We start from the raw sequence: 15,422 nt of genomic DNA, 5'->3' as shown, positions 1-15,422 counted from the left end.
AGAACCATTTTATGCCATTTTCTCTCTGCCAATATCCTGTCACTCACTCTTATCTGATGAGCTTGCTCCAGTCTTTCTGAGGGGCTGGCAGCCACCGGGCAGGAATTCCTTCATATTTTCCCCACTGGGACTACAAAGCTACTTGGATCACTCCCTCTCGCCTCCACTTTCCATTCTCACTAGAGAAGATGAGGCCCTTCTCCTAACAGCTAAACATAGCTTAAAAAAAAAAAGATAATATGATCTATATTGTCTGTTATAATTAAGATCTTAGCGTGGCTTATATAGCCAGAGCCCTTGGGAAAATCCTTAAGGAAACCAAAGAAATTTTAGTACTTCTTAAGTGTCAAATTAGTCATTAATTTTATCCTCAAAATATTAAAAGGAGTTGCTAAATATGACACTGTTAAAGCATTGCAGTTAATTCTAGAACAAATAAAAAATAAACTCCACAACTGGCTCCAGCCGTTTCTTTATACCTCTGCTGAAGAGCTTGGCGGGTCAGCTCCTTCAGTCTCTCTTTGTCTGTCCTTTCTTCGATGTCCTCAATGCTTTTCAGCAACTCCTCTTTCTGGTCTTGGAATGCTTTCTTCAATACTGCCAGGGCATCTGCCTCACTCTGCTTTGTACCCAGAAGGTTCTGGATTCTCTCTAATTCAGAACAGAGGTGATCAGCTGTCGTTCTGCAGGAAGTCCTTTGCTCAGAACTTCCACTTTTAAGATGGTATTGAGCTTTGGCGAGAAGGCTGTCAAGACTGATGGCTGCAGATTCCAATGTTTTAGCGTCTTGAATTGCATGATTTAGGTCCTTTTCTAATAAATCAGTCTGTTTCCTATTCATACTGTCAGTTGCTTCCACTGTGTGCCTCAGCCGGTTGAGAACCCCTGATAGCGAGGCGTGGCTCTGTAGGAATTCAGCCAACTGGGACAGGGCAAGCTGCCGCCTTTCCACGACCTGGCTGGCCTCCTCCAACAGCTGGAAACAGTCCTCTGCCTTGCCCTGGAGGAGGTGGAGGCTCTCAGCTTGACCCAGAGCACCCAGCTTCACTAGGTGGTCCTGTAGACTCTGTAGTTCTTCCTTTTTGCTCTCTACTTCTGCTGCGTGGTCCTGGAAGGGAAGAGCGAGTTACTGAGTCCTCGGGTACACTGTGGCTAATGACAGAGACAGTCACAATCCGTGACGTCAAGATCCATTTTCAATGCGATGGATGCTGTAGGACTTAAAAGGTCATCTATGGTGAATCTTTAAGAAACGTTCTTAAAATTTCGTTTTCTCATCTATATGTTTCACATAAAACAACTCTGATTTGGAATGAATTCATTGCATGGAAAAGAATATCTTCATGAATAGAAATCGTAAAAGGAAATTTCATATAAATACATACTTATAATTCAGAAGATTTAAAATACATATGTATACATAGTTAAAATTTATAGTTCTAATATAAATATATATCTAGTATATATCTAGTTGATATATATATATCATCAAAAAGCAAATCACAGGCCCAAATTATGGTAGGTCATGTCACCAAACTGGTGTCTCATACCTAGCCTAATTGCAGTTTCAGACTCCTCCAGAAATAGTGTTAACTTGTCAGTCAGGAATTTTCTGGTCAGTACCGATAAGGCAATCTGTCACATGGGCCCTCTCCTCCCCGCCCTCCCCAACCCAAGGAAGATGAGGTAATCTATAAGATAAGACCAGACCCCCTGTTCTTACCCCTAAGGGAAAGTGGCCTTGCCTAAAATGATCCTTTCTTTTGCTAATAACTTAATTGCCCCACTCTCCTTCCTATGAAAACCTTCTATTTTGTACAACCCCTCTGAGCTCCTTTCTATTTGCTAGATGAGATACTGCCTGATTCACAAATGGCTTCATAAAGCCAATTAGATCTTCAAATTTACTCAGTTAAATTTTTGTTTTTAACAATACTGTATATTTATATGTATATATATATAATAACAATACTATATATATTATATATTACTATATATAAAAGATATTGAGGTTTGAAAGATTTTAAATATATATGCAATGAAGTTAATTCTAACAGCGCTTATAGGGAGGGAGCATAGGAATAGATGGGCATTAACTTGTCTTCAGAGGCAGTAGGTGAGGCCGATGAAAACACAGGTTTTAGCTGCCTCCTTTAAAGAAACAAAGATGAACTCATTGAGATTGTTGTATAGGAAATCTGACTTGCTCACAATAAATCATGTTTGAAATCTCTTAGAGCAATTGCTAACAACCTCAGCATGGTTCCCATTAATGAGAAATTATCACCTATCTTAATCTTGACCACAATGGCCTTAATATTCCCCTCAGCTTGACTATTAAACTTCAGAAAGAAGCTTTGAGCATTTACTTTAGAAAATTTACAAATTCATTCTCTGCTCTTTTGAGATACAAATCTTTTTTTTTTTAAAGATTTTATTTATTTATTTGCGAGAGAGAGAATGAGAGACAGAGAGCACGAGAGGGAAGAGGGCAGAGGGAGAAGCAGACCCCCTGCTGAGCAGGGAGCCAGATGCGATACAAATCTTTTTAAAAGCTTGTGTGCAGTTACACCCCAAGAATGTTTCTCAAGGACAGGGGGTCATCCTTTTGAAACCAACACACTGAGTTAACAAATGCTTGATTGTTTTACCCTAAAAAAACTCTGGTTGATCTGACTGATTTATGAGCTTGTTATGTAGAGGTTGAGTGAGCACCAATAAGCTAAGACTAGAGAAAGCTGGGAAGAATCCTTGCAGTTGTGCACAAGGGACCAAAAGTGAAAAAGAGTAACTGTGACAACACACCCCGTGATCTCCCCCAGCTCATCATGCTTACACTGCCATTTAATGAACATGTGTCCCATGACAAGACACAATTCCTGAATGCAAATGCTCAGAAAGGAGGACATTTCCTTTTTCCCCTATGTCTAATCGGCATATTCCACTCCATAAATACTAAATGTTTTATCATTAAATATTGTCATAAGTTTATTACATAGCTTATCTCCAACTACTCCAATACTTGATTTAAGTGGTTTTTTTAATGCTAGGTTAGATATTATGCATAATTTATAAATAAGGAAAATAAATCATGAATTTTAAATACTTTTGAGCTAAACAGTAATTTAGTAAAAATGTATCATTAAGGCACTGGAATTTGGTATTAGTTTTCAGCATTGGAACAAAACAAACCAGGAAGCTTAAAAATGAACATCCTCATCACTTTACCCTAGAAATCATTTACTCCATTTTGAAGAAATAGTGTCTTAACAGAGTTGTCTAGTTTATCTGAAGTGGTTTTATCTGCTTAATTTATCTGTATAACACATTGCTAGGACCCATATACTCAATTATTAAAACATTTGCATATGAATGCACGTTTAAACTGGTGTGGAATGGTTGGGTTAAAAAATGCTTTTCTTTATAATTCAAGAGCTCTCTTTTATGAATAAACTCTTCTTTGATCTTTTATTTTTATTTTTATTTTTTTAAGATTTTATTTATTTGCGAGAGAGAGAATGAGAGACAGAGAGCATGAGAGGGGGGAGGGTCAGAGGGAGAAGCAGACTCCCCGCTGAGCAGGGAGCCCGATGTGGGACTCGATCCCGGGACTCCAGGATCATGACCTGAGCCGAAGGCAGTCGCTTAACCAGCTGAGCCACCCAGGCGCCCAAATTCTTCTTTGATCTTAAAAGTATGCACTTTACCTTGTGCCGAGTAAATGCTGCTTGATGGTCTGTTATGCTTATTTCAGAAGTAGTTTGTAATTCACTGAGAAACAGCTTAATCCAGACAGAAAAGGAAAGCAGCAGTTCATCAAATTGCTGGTGTTCAGCGACCACAGACTGAAGAAAAGTAATCCTATGTAGAGAAAGGTGTTAACGTTAAAGTGTCCCACAAATGAACAGGAAAAGTTAATGATACATTGTTGCAATAAGTTTAACTGAGGGCAAAAGTGATGTTGTTATACATGGACACACCAAAACTTTTGATGTTTTCTACTTCTCAAACCCTTTATTCACAGTTTTCCACATCTCAGTTAACGTTAACCACTGTCCCCGAGGTGGTCCTACGAGCCATTCTTCATGCCCTCGGTTCTTTACCACCACATCTAATCTGTACATACCCATCCCCCTCCACACACACACACACACACACACGCACACAGTATATTCTGTGCTCTCCTCTCCATTTCCACAAGCCTACCTGGGTCTAAATTGCTTCATCTCTTGCCTGGCCTCCTCAATGGCCTCCTTCCTGCCACTCTCTCTCCACAGTTCACTCTTTAGGTAACAGAGAGACCACTGTGTCTCTACAGTTCACTCTCTAGGTAACAGCCAGGAATGATTTTAATGTAATCAGAACAGTGTCTGCCAGGCTTAACACAGAGGCAATTTCCTTTTGCACATAGGAAGGCAAACTCCAAAAATCCTTACTGTGGCCGATGAGGGACCCCACATAATCAACTTCTCTGTTCCACACGCCACTGCCTCAGTTGAGAAATACCACGGGAGGCAAAATTTTAATTACCATTTTTCTCCTGTACACAAATAGCTTGGGCAAAAATAATACAAACATAAGCAACCCTACCCTCTTCAAAATTTTTCAATTAGTATGATCATTTTCCCTAACTGTGAGACAAAAATTTTGGACTGAAGTTCATCAGAAATGCTGATTTTTGAGCACTTGAGGTTTTTTTAATTTAAAATTTTAAAATTTTAATTTTAATTCCAGTATAGTTAACATACAGTGTTATGTTAGTTTCAGGTGTACGATATAGCAATTCAACAACTCTGTCCATTATCCAGTGCTCAACACAATAAGTGTACTCTTAATCCTTTTCCTCTATTTCACCCCTCCCCTCACCCACTTCCTCTCTGGTAACCATCTGTTTGTTCTCTATAGTTAAGAGTCTATTTTTTGGTTTGTTTGTCTCTTTTTTTCTTTGCTCGTTTGTTTCATTTCTTAAATTCCACATATGAGTGAAATCATGGTATTTGTCTTTCTCTGACTTATTTTGCTTAGCATTATACTCTCTAGATTCATTTATTTGTTGCAAATGGCAAGATTTCATTCTTTTTTATGGCTGAGTAATATTCCACTGTGTGTGTGTGTATGTGTGACACACACACAGTGGAAAAAATATATATATATATACCACTTCTTCTTTATCTGTTCATCTATTGATGGACATTTGGGCTGCTCCCATAATTTGGCTATTGTAAATAATGCAGCAATAAACATAGGGGTGCATATATCTTTTCAAATTAGTGTTTTTGCATTCTTTGGGTAAATACCCAGTAGTGGAATTACTAGATCATATAATAATTCTATTTTTAATTTTTTGAGGAACCTGCATATTGTTATCCACATTGGCTGCACCAATTTGCATTCCTACTAATACTGTAAGAGGGTTCCCCTTTCTCCACATCCTGGCCAACACCTGTTGTTTCCCGTGTTGTTGATTTTAGCCATTCTGACAGGTGTGAGATGATATCTCATTGCATCGTGGTTTTGGTTTACATTTCCCTGATGATGAGAGATGTTGAGCATCTTTTCATGTGTCTGCTGGCCATCCATATGTGTTCTTTGGAGAAATGTCTGCCCATTTTTAAATTGGATTATTTGTTTTTTGGGTGATTGAGTGTATAAGTTCTTTATATATTTTGAATACTAACCCCCTTTTTTTATTGAATACTAACCCTTTATTTGGTATGCCATTTGCAAACATCTTCTCCCATTCAGTGGGTTGTCTTTCAGTTTTGTTGATTGTTTCCTTTGCTGGAGCACTTTTATTTTTTAAATGACAAAGTAATTTCTTTCCCTTCTATACTTATCTGAATAGCTCAATTAAGTAAAAGCAAATAAAACTCTGCTTTCTTAATTTATATGCTCAATATTTAAAAAATGAATGATATAAAAAATTTTTTTAGAAACCAACCTTTTGCTAATTATCTGTGGCAAATCTCTCCATCTCTCATCCAAGTGCTCCAAATGTACTTTCATCATTTTCACATCATCTTTGGAGGCCACTGAGAATAGTGATTCCTTCAATTGCAAAAGGTTGCTATAGATTGAGGCCTGGGATACAACTTCATTTTGCAGTGCCTAAGAAAAACAGAATACATTCTAGATCTTTTTTTTTTTTTAAAGATTTTATTTATTTATTTGAGAGAGAGAGAATGAGAGAGAGCACATGAGGGTGGGGAGGGTCAGAGGGAGAAGCAGACTCCCTGCTGAGCAGGGAGCCCGATGCGGGACTGGATCCAGGGACTCCAGGATCATGACCTGAGCCGAAGGCAGTTACTTAACCAACTGAGCCACCCAGGCGCCCGAATACATTCTAGATCTTATCTCAGCATGATTGACTAGGAAGGACCATGTGACACAGGTGGTTGCTGTCCAAAGGCTTTGCATTCTTGCAACACAGATTTCATTGGGACCAGGCTTAAAGAGAGTTTTTATTACTGATTTTATTATTGATTTAGAATGGATCCGCTTAACCTTTAATGAAACATTTAAAATACTACTGAAACCTGAATTAGTTTTCCAGAATCTGAGTTCTATTAAGTTAGGCAACTTTAAAAGCTGTAGAATTCCTTTCAAGATGAACAAACCGTGTAGGTAAAGAGAATCAAAGAAGAGCTATTGTTAAAGAGAAACAATGCATATCTAACAATAATAGAGATGCAATTCTGGGTACCAGAAATGTGGTCTCCTTCTTCATTTAGAGACTATATTAGGCCAAACTTGGGAACTTAAGAGTTCTTCACTTTGTTTTCATGCAACAGAATGACTTATTTTTAATCAGGCAATGAACTGTAAGGTGCTGTGAGTGATGCATAAAAGTTGTGGTTCCTATCTAATAAGAGATAAGAGGTAAATACATATAGACAGCTAACAACATAACATGGTATTAAATGGGATGATAGTGTAGCATGGCACATAGTAGATGCTTGTCAGGATGCTTTCTCCCCCTCCTTAATGAGGCCACATGTGTGATATAAGCAAAGATGCTGAAGGTTTCCAAGGAAGGGTCACACAGCCAATGGATGGCAGGAAGGGCCACAAGGCAGAACAGGGACTTAAGCCAAGCAGGACAAAACACACAAAGCTGGAATATGGGGATGGACAAGGAATGTTCAGAACCCAGTGGGAGGCAGCTTGGCAGACACTGTGCCCGGATGTGGATGTCGCAGAGGCTTCAGCCTCCTCCTGGTCCTCTAACCTGTATAACACTTACTCTCTGTGTAGGGATGTGTAGGAACACTTTTATATGGCCAGATATCTTTGTGTCCTTTTTCAGAAAAGGAGCTGTGACTTCCCCTCTTAGAACACTTCACAGCATATTTATAAAAAGATAAGAACTTTTTTCCTCAGTGTGGACTGAGGATGGCTCTTTATCCTCAGGGCAGGAAACAGTCACTGTTTCTGAGGAGTTTCCGAGGAGCAACTTTTTGGGAGATTAATGTAGAATGTCAGTGTGCAATAGACTAGAAAGTTGTTGAGAACCAAGAGTGTGGGAAACCCTCAAAGTCAAAGAAGGAGGGAGTTTGAACTTGAACTTGCCTGTATTGATTGAAGTTCACTCTCCACTTTGACTCTGTCTGCAGAAATGTCCATTTCTGGGGAACTGGCTATTGCTTCACACCGCTCTAACCAGGTTAAAAAGGTTGATAATTCTTTCTCTAGCCTAAAGAAAGCAGAGGTGAGAGAAAAATTTGTCAAAATTATCATGCCAGAAAATGAAATGCTTCCAAAGTTGGAGGTCCAACACTAACCATTATGAATAATACAATGTTGGTTATCTTATTCCTAGATGTGAAGGTAAAAAGAACATTCCTTTCACGTTCATACCTGTATTTGTACCTGTGTTTATATCTATGTCATATGAAAGATACATACACATCCTCTCCACTTTAGAGATCTTCATCTTCTGACAAAGACCAACAAGATCTTCCCATGCTAGACACATGAGTTGATGATGCGTTTTACATCTGGGATGATTATTTCCCAACAGCTGGTCCAGAATTTCCTACTTAAGAGTGGCAGTTGAAATCCATGCTGCCAACTCGGGAAGGAAGGCATCTCACCTCTGCCAGTGGGCCAGCAGGTTCTCCAGCACAGTCTGCCTCTCCTTGGCCCGAGTCTGTGTCTCCTTGTACCTCACCTGCAGGGCTGATGCCTCCTGAATGGAGGAGCTTCTGTTGGCGACCTTCTGGGCACTGGCTGAGGTGGTGGCCACCGCACTGCGCAGCACCTCCAGGGCCTGGCAGAGATCCTAACCGGAGGCAAAAGGTGCGCAAAGAAAGCACAGCATCAAGAAATGGGGCCGACAGTTTTCTTTGAGACCCATTATCACTAAAAATTTTCCCTCAGTCCATGATCTTCAGCGAGACATAGCCAAAGTGAGGACAGTTCCTTCATGAATGCAGAAATCAAAAACGAAAATGGAAAGGCTCTTCCCCAAATAAGAATTTATTGCCACATATCTGAATAATTTCAACTCTCCCTTCATGATTCAGATAATTTGTGAAAACTATTATTCCTTTAATACCAAATATATATTTAAAAAAAAAACTCCACTTAATTTAAAGACCTATATGTAACATGCTGTAATCTCTATAAAAAAAATATGGGGAGTGTTATGGCTGGCATAGCTGCTATCAGGAATCAGTGATAATAATAATAATGATAATAATAATAATAATAGTGCTTCAGAATGTGGCAGGTACTATGTTACGTGCATTACATATAGTAACTCATTTGATCTTCATAAGAATCTTAAGAGTTATGTTCTTTCATTTTCCTCATTTTAGAGATCACACAATCAAGACAGAGAAAAATAATTTGCTTTACGAAACCTAAATACTAGATAAAATAGTACTCAATTATTAACTTAGTAAACTATTAAAATAATTCCATGAAATTCAGTTTTCCTACTTTTCCTCAAGTTTTGGGTATTTAAAAACATAACCTAAGTAGCACAAAAATGCATTTTTTAAAAGATTTTATTTATTTATTTGAGACGGAGAGAAAGAGCACAAGCAGGGGGGGAGGGGCAGAGGGAAAGGGAGAGGGAGAAGCAGACTCCCCATGGCCCATTGAGCAGGGAGCCTAACACAGGGCTCGATCCCAGGACCCTGAGATCGTGACCTGAGACGAAGGCGCTTAACCAAAGGAGCCACCCAGGGGCCCACATTCTTGTTGTAAGTATTCAAATGATACAAATTCCACTCCCCTTTCCAGATGTGCCTTTGTCAACTCTTTGCTTTCTATCACGGCAGCCCCCTCCCTCGGCACACATGCACATATATATAGGGGTAACAGATATTTTTTTTTATTAACACATTTCTTTTTAGTTTTTCTCTGTGCCTGATTCTCCCTATTTGCTCCTTTCCCTAAATCACATCAAAGGCATCCACTGCTCTGCGAACATCCCACAGTAGTCACCAGTTCAGGCAGCAGACCAAAAAAGCTAGTCATTGGTAAAAGGTTAGTGAGGACATATTCCTTGTACATCTGACTGTTGTGGGTTAAAAAAAAATCTAAAATCTGCCATGCACATGTATGTTTTTATGCACACTTAATTTTTTATAATGCTCACAAGAAGTAACAGAATTTACTAAAGCTAAAATCAGAAAACGTCACACATCCTAAGTATGAGAAAGAAATACTGTAAATGAATACTCCTTTAATAGGCATTTTTAATAAAAACTTATTTGCACACTTGTATTTCTTGTGTTATATGAACATGTTTGATCTATGTCATTCCTCAAGTAACATAAAAATCCTTTTAATTTTAACCGTCATAAAAATATTTACTATGTTTTCTAGCAGGAATTATCAAATTCCTCTTACCATATGTTCTTGGAGAACTTTGTATGTTTCTGTGGCTGAAGAACATATTTTAATTGGATCAGCAAGTTTATCCTCAAACTCAGACACAGACTTCTGGATCTAAAACATTAGTGAAATATAAAGATAATGGTGGGAAAAATGTACATCAAGGCAGAAAAAGTTACCGAGGAAGCAGCATGCTTATCTTTTTGGATAACTTTCAATAAAATGATTAAAACATACATATTTTAAAAAATCTAAAATCAATGTGTCCTATTATTTGAAAGGAATAGGTAAGCCTTAATGCCTATCTGAGCACAATGCATAATGACATTTTTATATTCCCTCAAAAAAGGTATCATGAATAATTAAGAACTTAGTCATCACTGACAACTTGGTAAATGATTAGCAAATTGTGTCTTCCCTTAGTCCACTATTTCTGGACTCCTTATTGCATTTCATTATAAATGCAATAGGAAATAATAACTTTCACATGCATGGACCCATCCTTACCTTTCTAAGAGTCTCTTCAAACTTTTGCTGCTGAGATAAATGTCCCAGGATTTTTCCTTCCAAACACTGTGCATGCTCTCTGAGTTCTTCCCAGTACCTTCTTATTTGTGTCAGCTTGGCTTTGATTCGAGCAGATTCTCCAGTGGTGACAAACTGAGCGAAAGACTGAGCTTCTTCTTCTAATTCTGTAATGCTGCTGATCTTGCTTTCTATTTCCTGAATTGCGACCTAATATTTAAAATAAGAAAAATGACAATGTAGGCTGGGCAAGCTTGTCTTCCTGAAATAATAGATTATCTGCACAGAGAGAAAATCAGGAGGGGGTCTTCTTAGCTGAAATTTCAACATACTTGGACCATTAGAGAGCAGCTATGAACAAACACCATATGTTTCCTGACCTTATTTGGGGAGGAGAGATATGCAGACAATGGAAAATACGAAGTGATGGTGGTCGTGCTAGGAGCATAGAAAATAAAGAGAAAGAGCTACCCCTGTTGTAGAGAAGCAAGCAGGGAGATGTCCCTGTATTTCATATTTTTCATTTTTGTATTTCATGTTTTACCAAACAAGAAGTATCTCTAAAGGTAAAGAGAATGCCCTGCTTATCCTATGAGTCACACCTTTTACCAGCTGATCTGGGAAGCAGTGTGCCCCAGTAACTCATAGAAATGCTAATGCTGACATTCATTTAATTTTTCTCAAATGTAGCTGAGTATTTCATATTTACCAAACTAAAAGCTTTTCGGATTCCACTCTAATCTAAAACCAGTCTTTTCAAATTTATTGTCTTTATGCCAGTGTTTTCCAAATTTGGAATACGTTAAGATCACCTGGTCCCCATCCTGAGGGACTCAGGCTCAGCAGGTCTAAGGTGAGGCCAAGACTTTGCATTTCTAATACCCAGGTGATGTTGGTCCAGCTGATGCTGCTTTGAACCACTGCTTTACTCATTAGCTGGGGGCTTACAGTGAAAAACCTACAAACTATCATTTCCTTTTGGAGCAGGATGACACTTTATATATTAGTCAACACATGAAAAGTACTGAAAGACACTAAGAATGTGTGTGGGGAGAAGGAGGCATGCCTGTCATAAACACAGAGGCTTATTTATGCATAAGAGAATGAAAATGATTTCTCTGAGAAAAAGAGCCAAATCTTCTAATCAAATAAAGCCAAAAATTCAGACAAGTCTCAGTTTTGAATAATTTAAATGGAGAATACTGTTACCGTAGGAAAAAAAAATGTGTGACTTATGTCTACATGAGACTACCTAGTCAGAAATAACTTCTGTCTAGATGAGACAATCAGAAATAATTTAGGTTAGTGCCAGGAGTTCATCACTTATTTATTTTTATTTTTCATATGCATGACTAGTGGTATATCTAATAGATATTTGTTATTTGAACATGAATACAACCTTTCTTTTTTGTTTTTCAAGATGATATTTTTTTAGAAAAATTACTCATAAATTCAACAAATATATACTTGGTGTCTGCTATGTGCCAAAATTGTTCTAGGTGCTTGCAAAACCTCAGTGAAGCAATCTTAAATAAGACAAAATTTCTTAGTTTTTAGAGTAATTAATACATGTTACCAACAAATTCATAAATGCAAACTATGTAATCATATTGTTGGATTCTAATCCAAAAAGGGAAGATGGAAGATGAACCCAGTGTATGTTCTTATCATTTGTAAATTATCAATTAAGAATAAGAAAATCAGTCAATTTAGAGTAGGATGTAATGAAGAATAAAAGTGGGCTTATCGATAAATGTCTTCACAAGGCAAATACTTCATTAATTTTAATCCTAAGGTTGTTTTAAAGTGAAACTCTATGACAAGTGGTACCTTATTTCTAATATTTCCTATAATGTGGTCTTCTGTGTGGAAATAGAACATGAACCTATTAGCCTAAATTTCACAGTACTAGTGTATTCCGCACCATCTCTGCTTATTTCTAGCAAAAACTTTTTTCCTACTATTCATATTCATTTAATACATTTTAGATGTTTCAAAATACTACATTGGAATATTAAAATGTATTTCTAGTCTAATGGCATGGAAATCTACAATTGAATGTTTATATATTTAAAAATTAATTGTGTAATCATTTTGTTTCCCTAAGAGTAAAGAGGCGATGACAGTTGATCACTGATATATTTCAGAAGTCCTGGAATTGCATTAAGGTTTAAACAATAATAAAAATGAATTATAGCAAGAATAAACACATTAAAAAGTGTGTGCCAAAATTTTTTGAAAGAAAATTTTTGATAAAGCTATTTAAATGTGCTATTCTTTGTTTACTTAGGATGTAGTGAAATGATCAAATGACAACTTTTAAAAACAGTTTGAGATTAAACATATATCATGAATATTCCTTAGTGGGTTGACATCTATTTTCCCTAGCATACCACACAAGACATAAGCAGACTCCATATACCAGATTCCATGTATCCTTGACTGCAAAAGATGTAGGATAAACCAAGATAATCTGCACAGCAATGTAATCATAGCTAAGAGACAAAGCACCCTTCCACTGTGCACATGGTAATGACTTGTTCTGAGCAATAATGTGAAATACCTTGGCATTTATTTTACTATTTTTAATTGAATGAAATTAAATTAATTTCAGAGGGTTTTCCCATTCAAAAAAAAAATGAGATTAGATAGAAAAAGTGGCTGCATTTTGAAAGTGTGTTGTGTAAAAACTATAAATGAAAGAGAATTCATTTCTTTCAGTCCATTTTTTCTTAAACTATTTGAATGAAGTGAACAATGACAGTCTATGCACGTAGTCATTTTAGAGTTGGGAGAGCTAAAGTATCAGAGCATCTCAGTCTGTGCCCAAAGGTCATCCTAAATGAAAGCATTTAAGCAGCAGTCTGATGTCTTCACCTAAAGAAATTAATTGCTCCTCCCTGTGGTTTGTGAGGGTAAATGCCACTAATACTTGAGCCAGACATTTGAGTAACACTTATAAAGTACAATTGTAGGTGATGAATACATTTCGTGTTGTATAGATGAATCAACAGAACACTCCAATGGGGTTAATTCAAAATCAAGGAAAAGAATAATGTAACCATAAAAACATTTTAATGATATTGCACACAATACTGACTTAGAATGCATAAGTCAGAAAATATTAATACATAATTCCAACTATAAAGTATTGCCCGATATCAATCAAGACCTCTCAGCTCAGCATTTTGTGTGAATTGAATTTTAATAGAGTCACATAGCAATGAAAGATTTATCGTGGGGCCAACTAGCATTTGATGAAATGTAAGAAAGGAGTTCTTAAAAGCTAGACATGGATTATAAATGTAACGTGTGAGCAGGTCACCTTAATCTGGTGGATTTGCATGTCCATGGCAGATGACGAAGTTTCCAAGGCATTGAGTTCTTTTTCTTTCTCAGTTATCCAGATGGACAGGGTCTCAAAATTATTGCCAAAATGATCCCACTTGTTTTTCACCATTTCCATGGTTTTAATACTAAAATTAACCAAATTAAGTAAATAAAATGCAGTATTTTAATAGAAAACAACAATACATTTTCCTTTAAATCACCAGATGAAAAGATAGCAAAGGCATTTGTGACCATGTCAAAATTGAAACTATTGGAACAGGAAAAAATGCACATTTGATCTGAGTAGTTAGTCCTCCAGTCTTCCTATCTATCTCCTCTGAGAATGAGCATTTAACGAGGTAGTATCTACACTATGTTATGAATGGAACTGTGCTTCGAACAAAATATAGCTGGGTCCAAAGGGGTTTGAATCCAGGTATAATCTAGGTAAACTCTGCATGTGACCAGTAGCTGCCAGGACTTTTAATAAGCTGCCCACATAGATTCCAGTACACAGAGTCTTTCAGCAGTCTTGCTTTTGTGGACAAGGTCCTTTTGCTCTCAGAGCAGAGATACTGCAGGGATGCTCTATACTCAAAGATCTTTATAAAATGCACCTTTATGAGTCAAGAGAGCTTGTAGTCTGAATCCCATGCTGCCTTACAGGAACTGTTTCTATCATTAGAGTTAATCCTACAATTTATAATCTATAACGATTTCAGCTATTCTTCAATGTTGGTCCAGTCTTGATTCCAAAAGAGTCTTATACATCTTGTACATGAGCACCCTAACTGCTTTTAGAAAATTGGGCTTTATTTGTTATAAATCTAGTAAACAAAATTTCAACTATAGATGTCCAATTTGTATGTGTATATAACCATGTGATTATGGCTTTCATTTAGAAAAAGACTAAGAAACTAACAGTATATCATTGAACTGATACGTCCTTGGGTTAAAAAAAAAAAATGAAAGAATTTCCCTGTTTACCAAAAGGCACTTGAAGACATCAAGAAGAAAGCAATGGCATCATTGAATGTCAGATTAATATTGCAGTCTCAAAGGTATACCCTGGATGTGCCTAATGCTCTCATCGGTACAGGTAATGCAAGCTAAGTTATATTGCAAGTTTTCAAATGAAATAGATTCAAATGGATATTTCTAATAAAAGTAGCTTCTTTTCTAATAAACTCTAAGTTTCATTATTTCCATAACTTGATGGATAATATTTAATATAAAGTTCTCAAAGTTTTAAGTCATAATTTCCTTTAAATTATTTAACAAATTTTAAAGTTTAGGCAAATGTACAATGTTAATTTCAAGGCGTTACTAACATTAAAAACAAATTTTACATTTTAAAATCCACCTTAGAAATTATGTCCTATAGCTTAAGAATAATATGTGTTGGTGATTTGCCAGTAAAGAATCTTTAATAAAAATGTGAAGCCATATTATGTTGAGGAACATTGGCCCTATCTTCATATATCTATCCTCTCCAAATTTCTTTTTGTGTTTGTTTTGCACATAATAGCATACCATAGGCCAAACTATTTTTTCTTTCTTTTTAGATAAACAAATATTAAATGTTGAAAAGTAAAATAAATTTTTGAAGTTAATTTTTGGAAACAGTATATCAATCAGTGACAACTCGAATATTGAGGCACTATAATAAACAAGCTCTGAGAGCTTCTTGGAGATGGAGACACTTGGTCTATGTCACACAT

At 36.7% G+C, this 15,422-nt stretch overlaps 1 protein-coding gene across 1 annotated transcript in view; it reads right to left on the bottom strand.

The window, feature by feature from the left end:
- Positions 1-15,422, bottom strand: part of LOC110583187 (nesprin-1-like) — a 218,164-nt gene that overhangs the window by 33,228 nt on the left and 169,514 nt on the right. The window contains exons 31-38 of the mRNA XM_021693239.1: positions 13,697-13,847; positions 10,354-10,581; positions 9,862-9,960; positions 8,094-8,281; positions 7,570-7,693; positions 5,942-6,108; positions 3,708-3,861; positions 480-1,108 (exon numbers count right to left, since the gene is read on the bottom strand). Of these exons, the coding sequence (XP_021548914.1) occupies positions 480-1,108; positions 3,708-3,861; positions 5,942-6,108; positions 7,570-7,693; positions 8,094-8,281; positions 9,862-9,960; positions 10,354-10,581; positions 13,697-13,847 (1,740 nt within the window). The remainder of the gene's footprint in view (positions 1-479; positions 1,109-3,707; positions 3,862-5,941; positions 6,109-7,569; positions 7,694-8,093; positions 8,282-9,861; positions 9,961-10,353; positions 10,582-13,696; positions 13,848-15,422) is intronic.

The sequence above is a fragment of the Neomonachus schauinslandi genome, chromosome 8 (assembly GCF_002201575.2).
Source record: "Neomonachus schauinslandi chromosome 8, ASM220157v2, whole genome shotgun sequence".
In the NCBI taxonomy this organism is placed as follows: domain Eukaryota; kingdom Metazoa; phylum Chordata; class Mammalia; order Carnivora; family Phocidae; genus Neomonachus; species Neomonachus schauinslandi.
The sequence above is the reverse complement of the archived record's forward strand: the minus strand, read 5'-3'. Positions and strand labels throughout refer to the sequence as shown.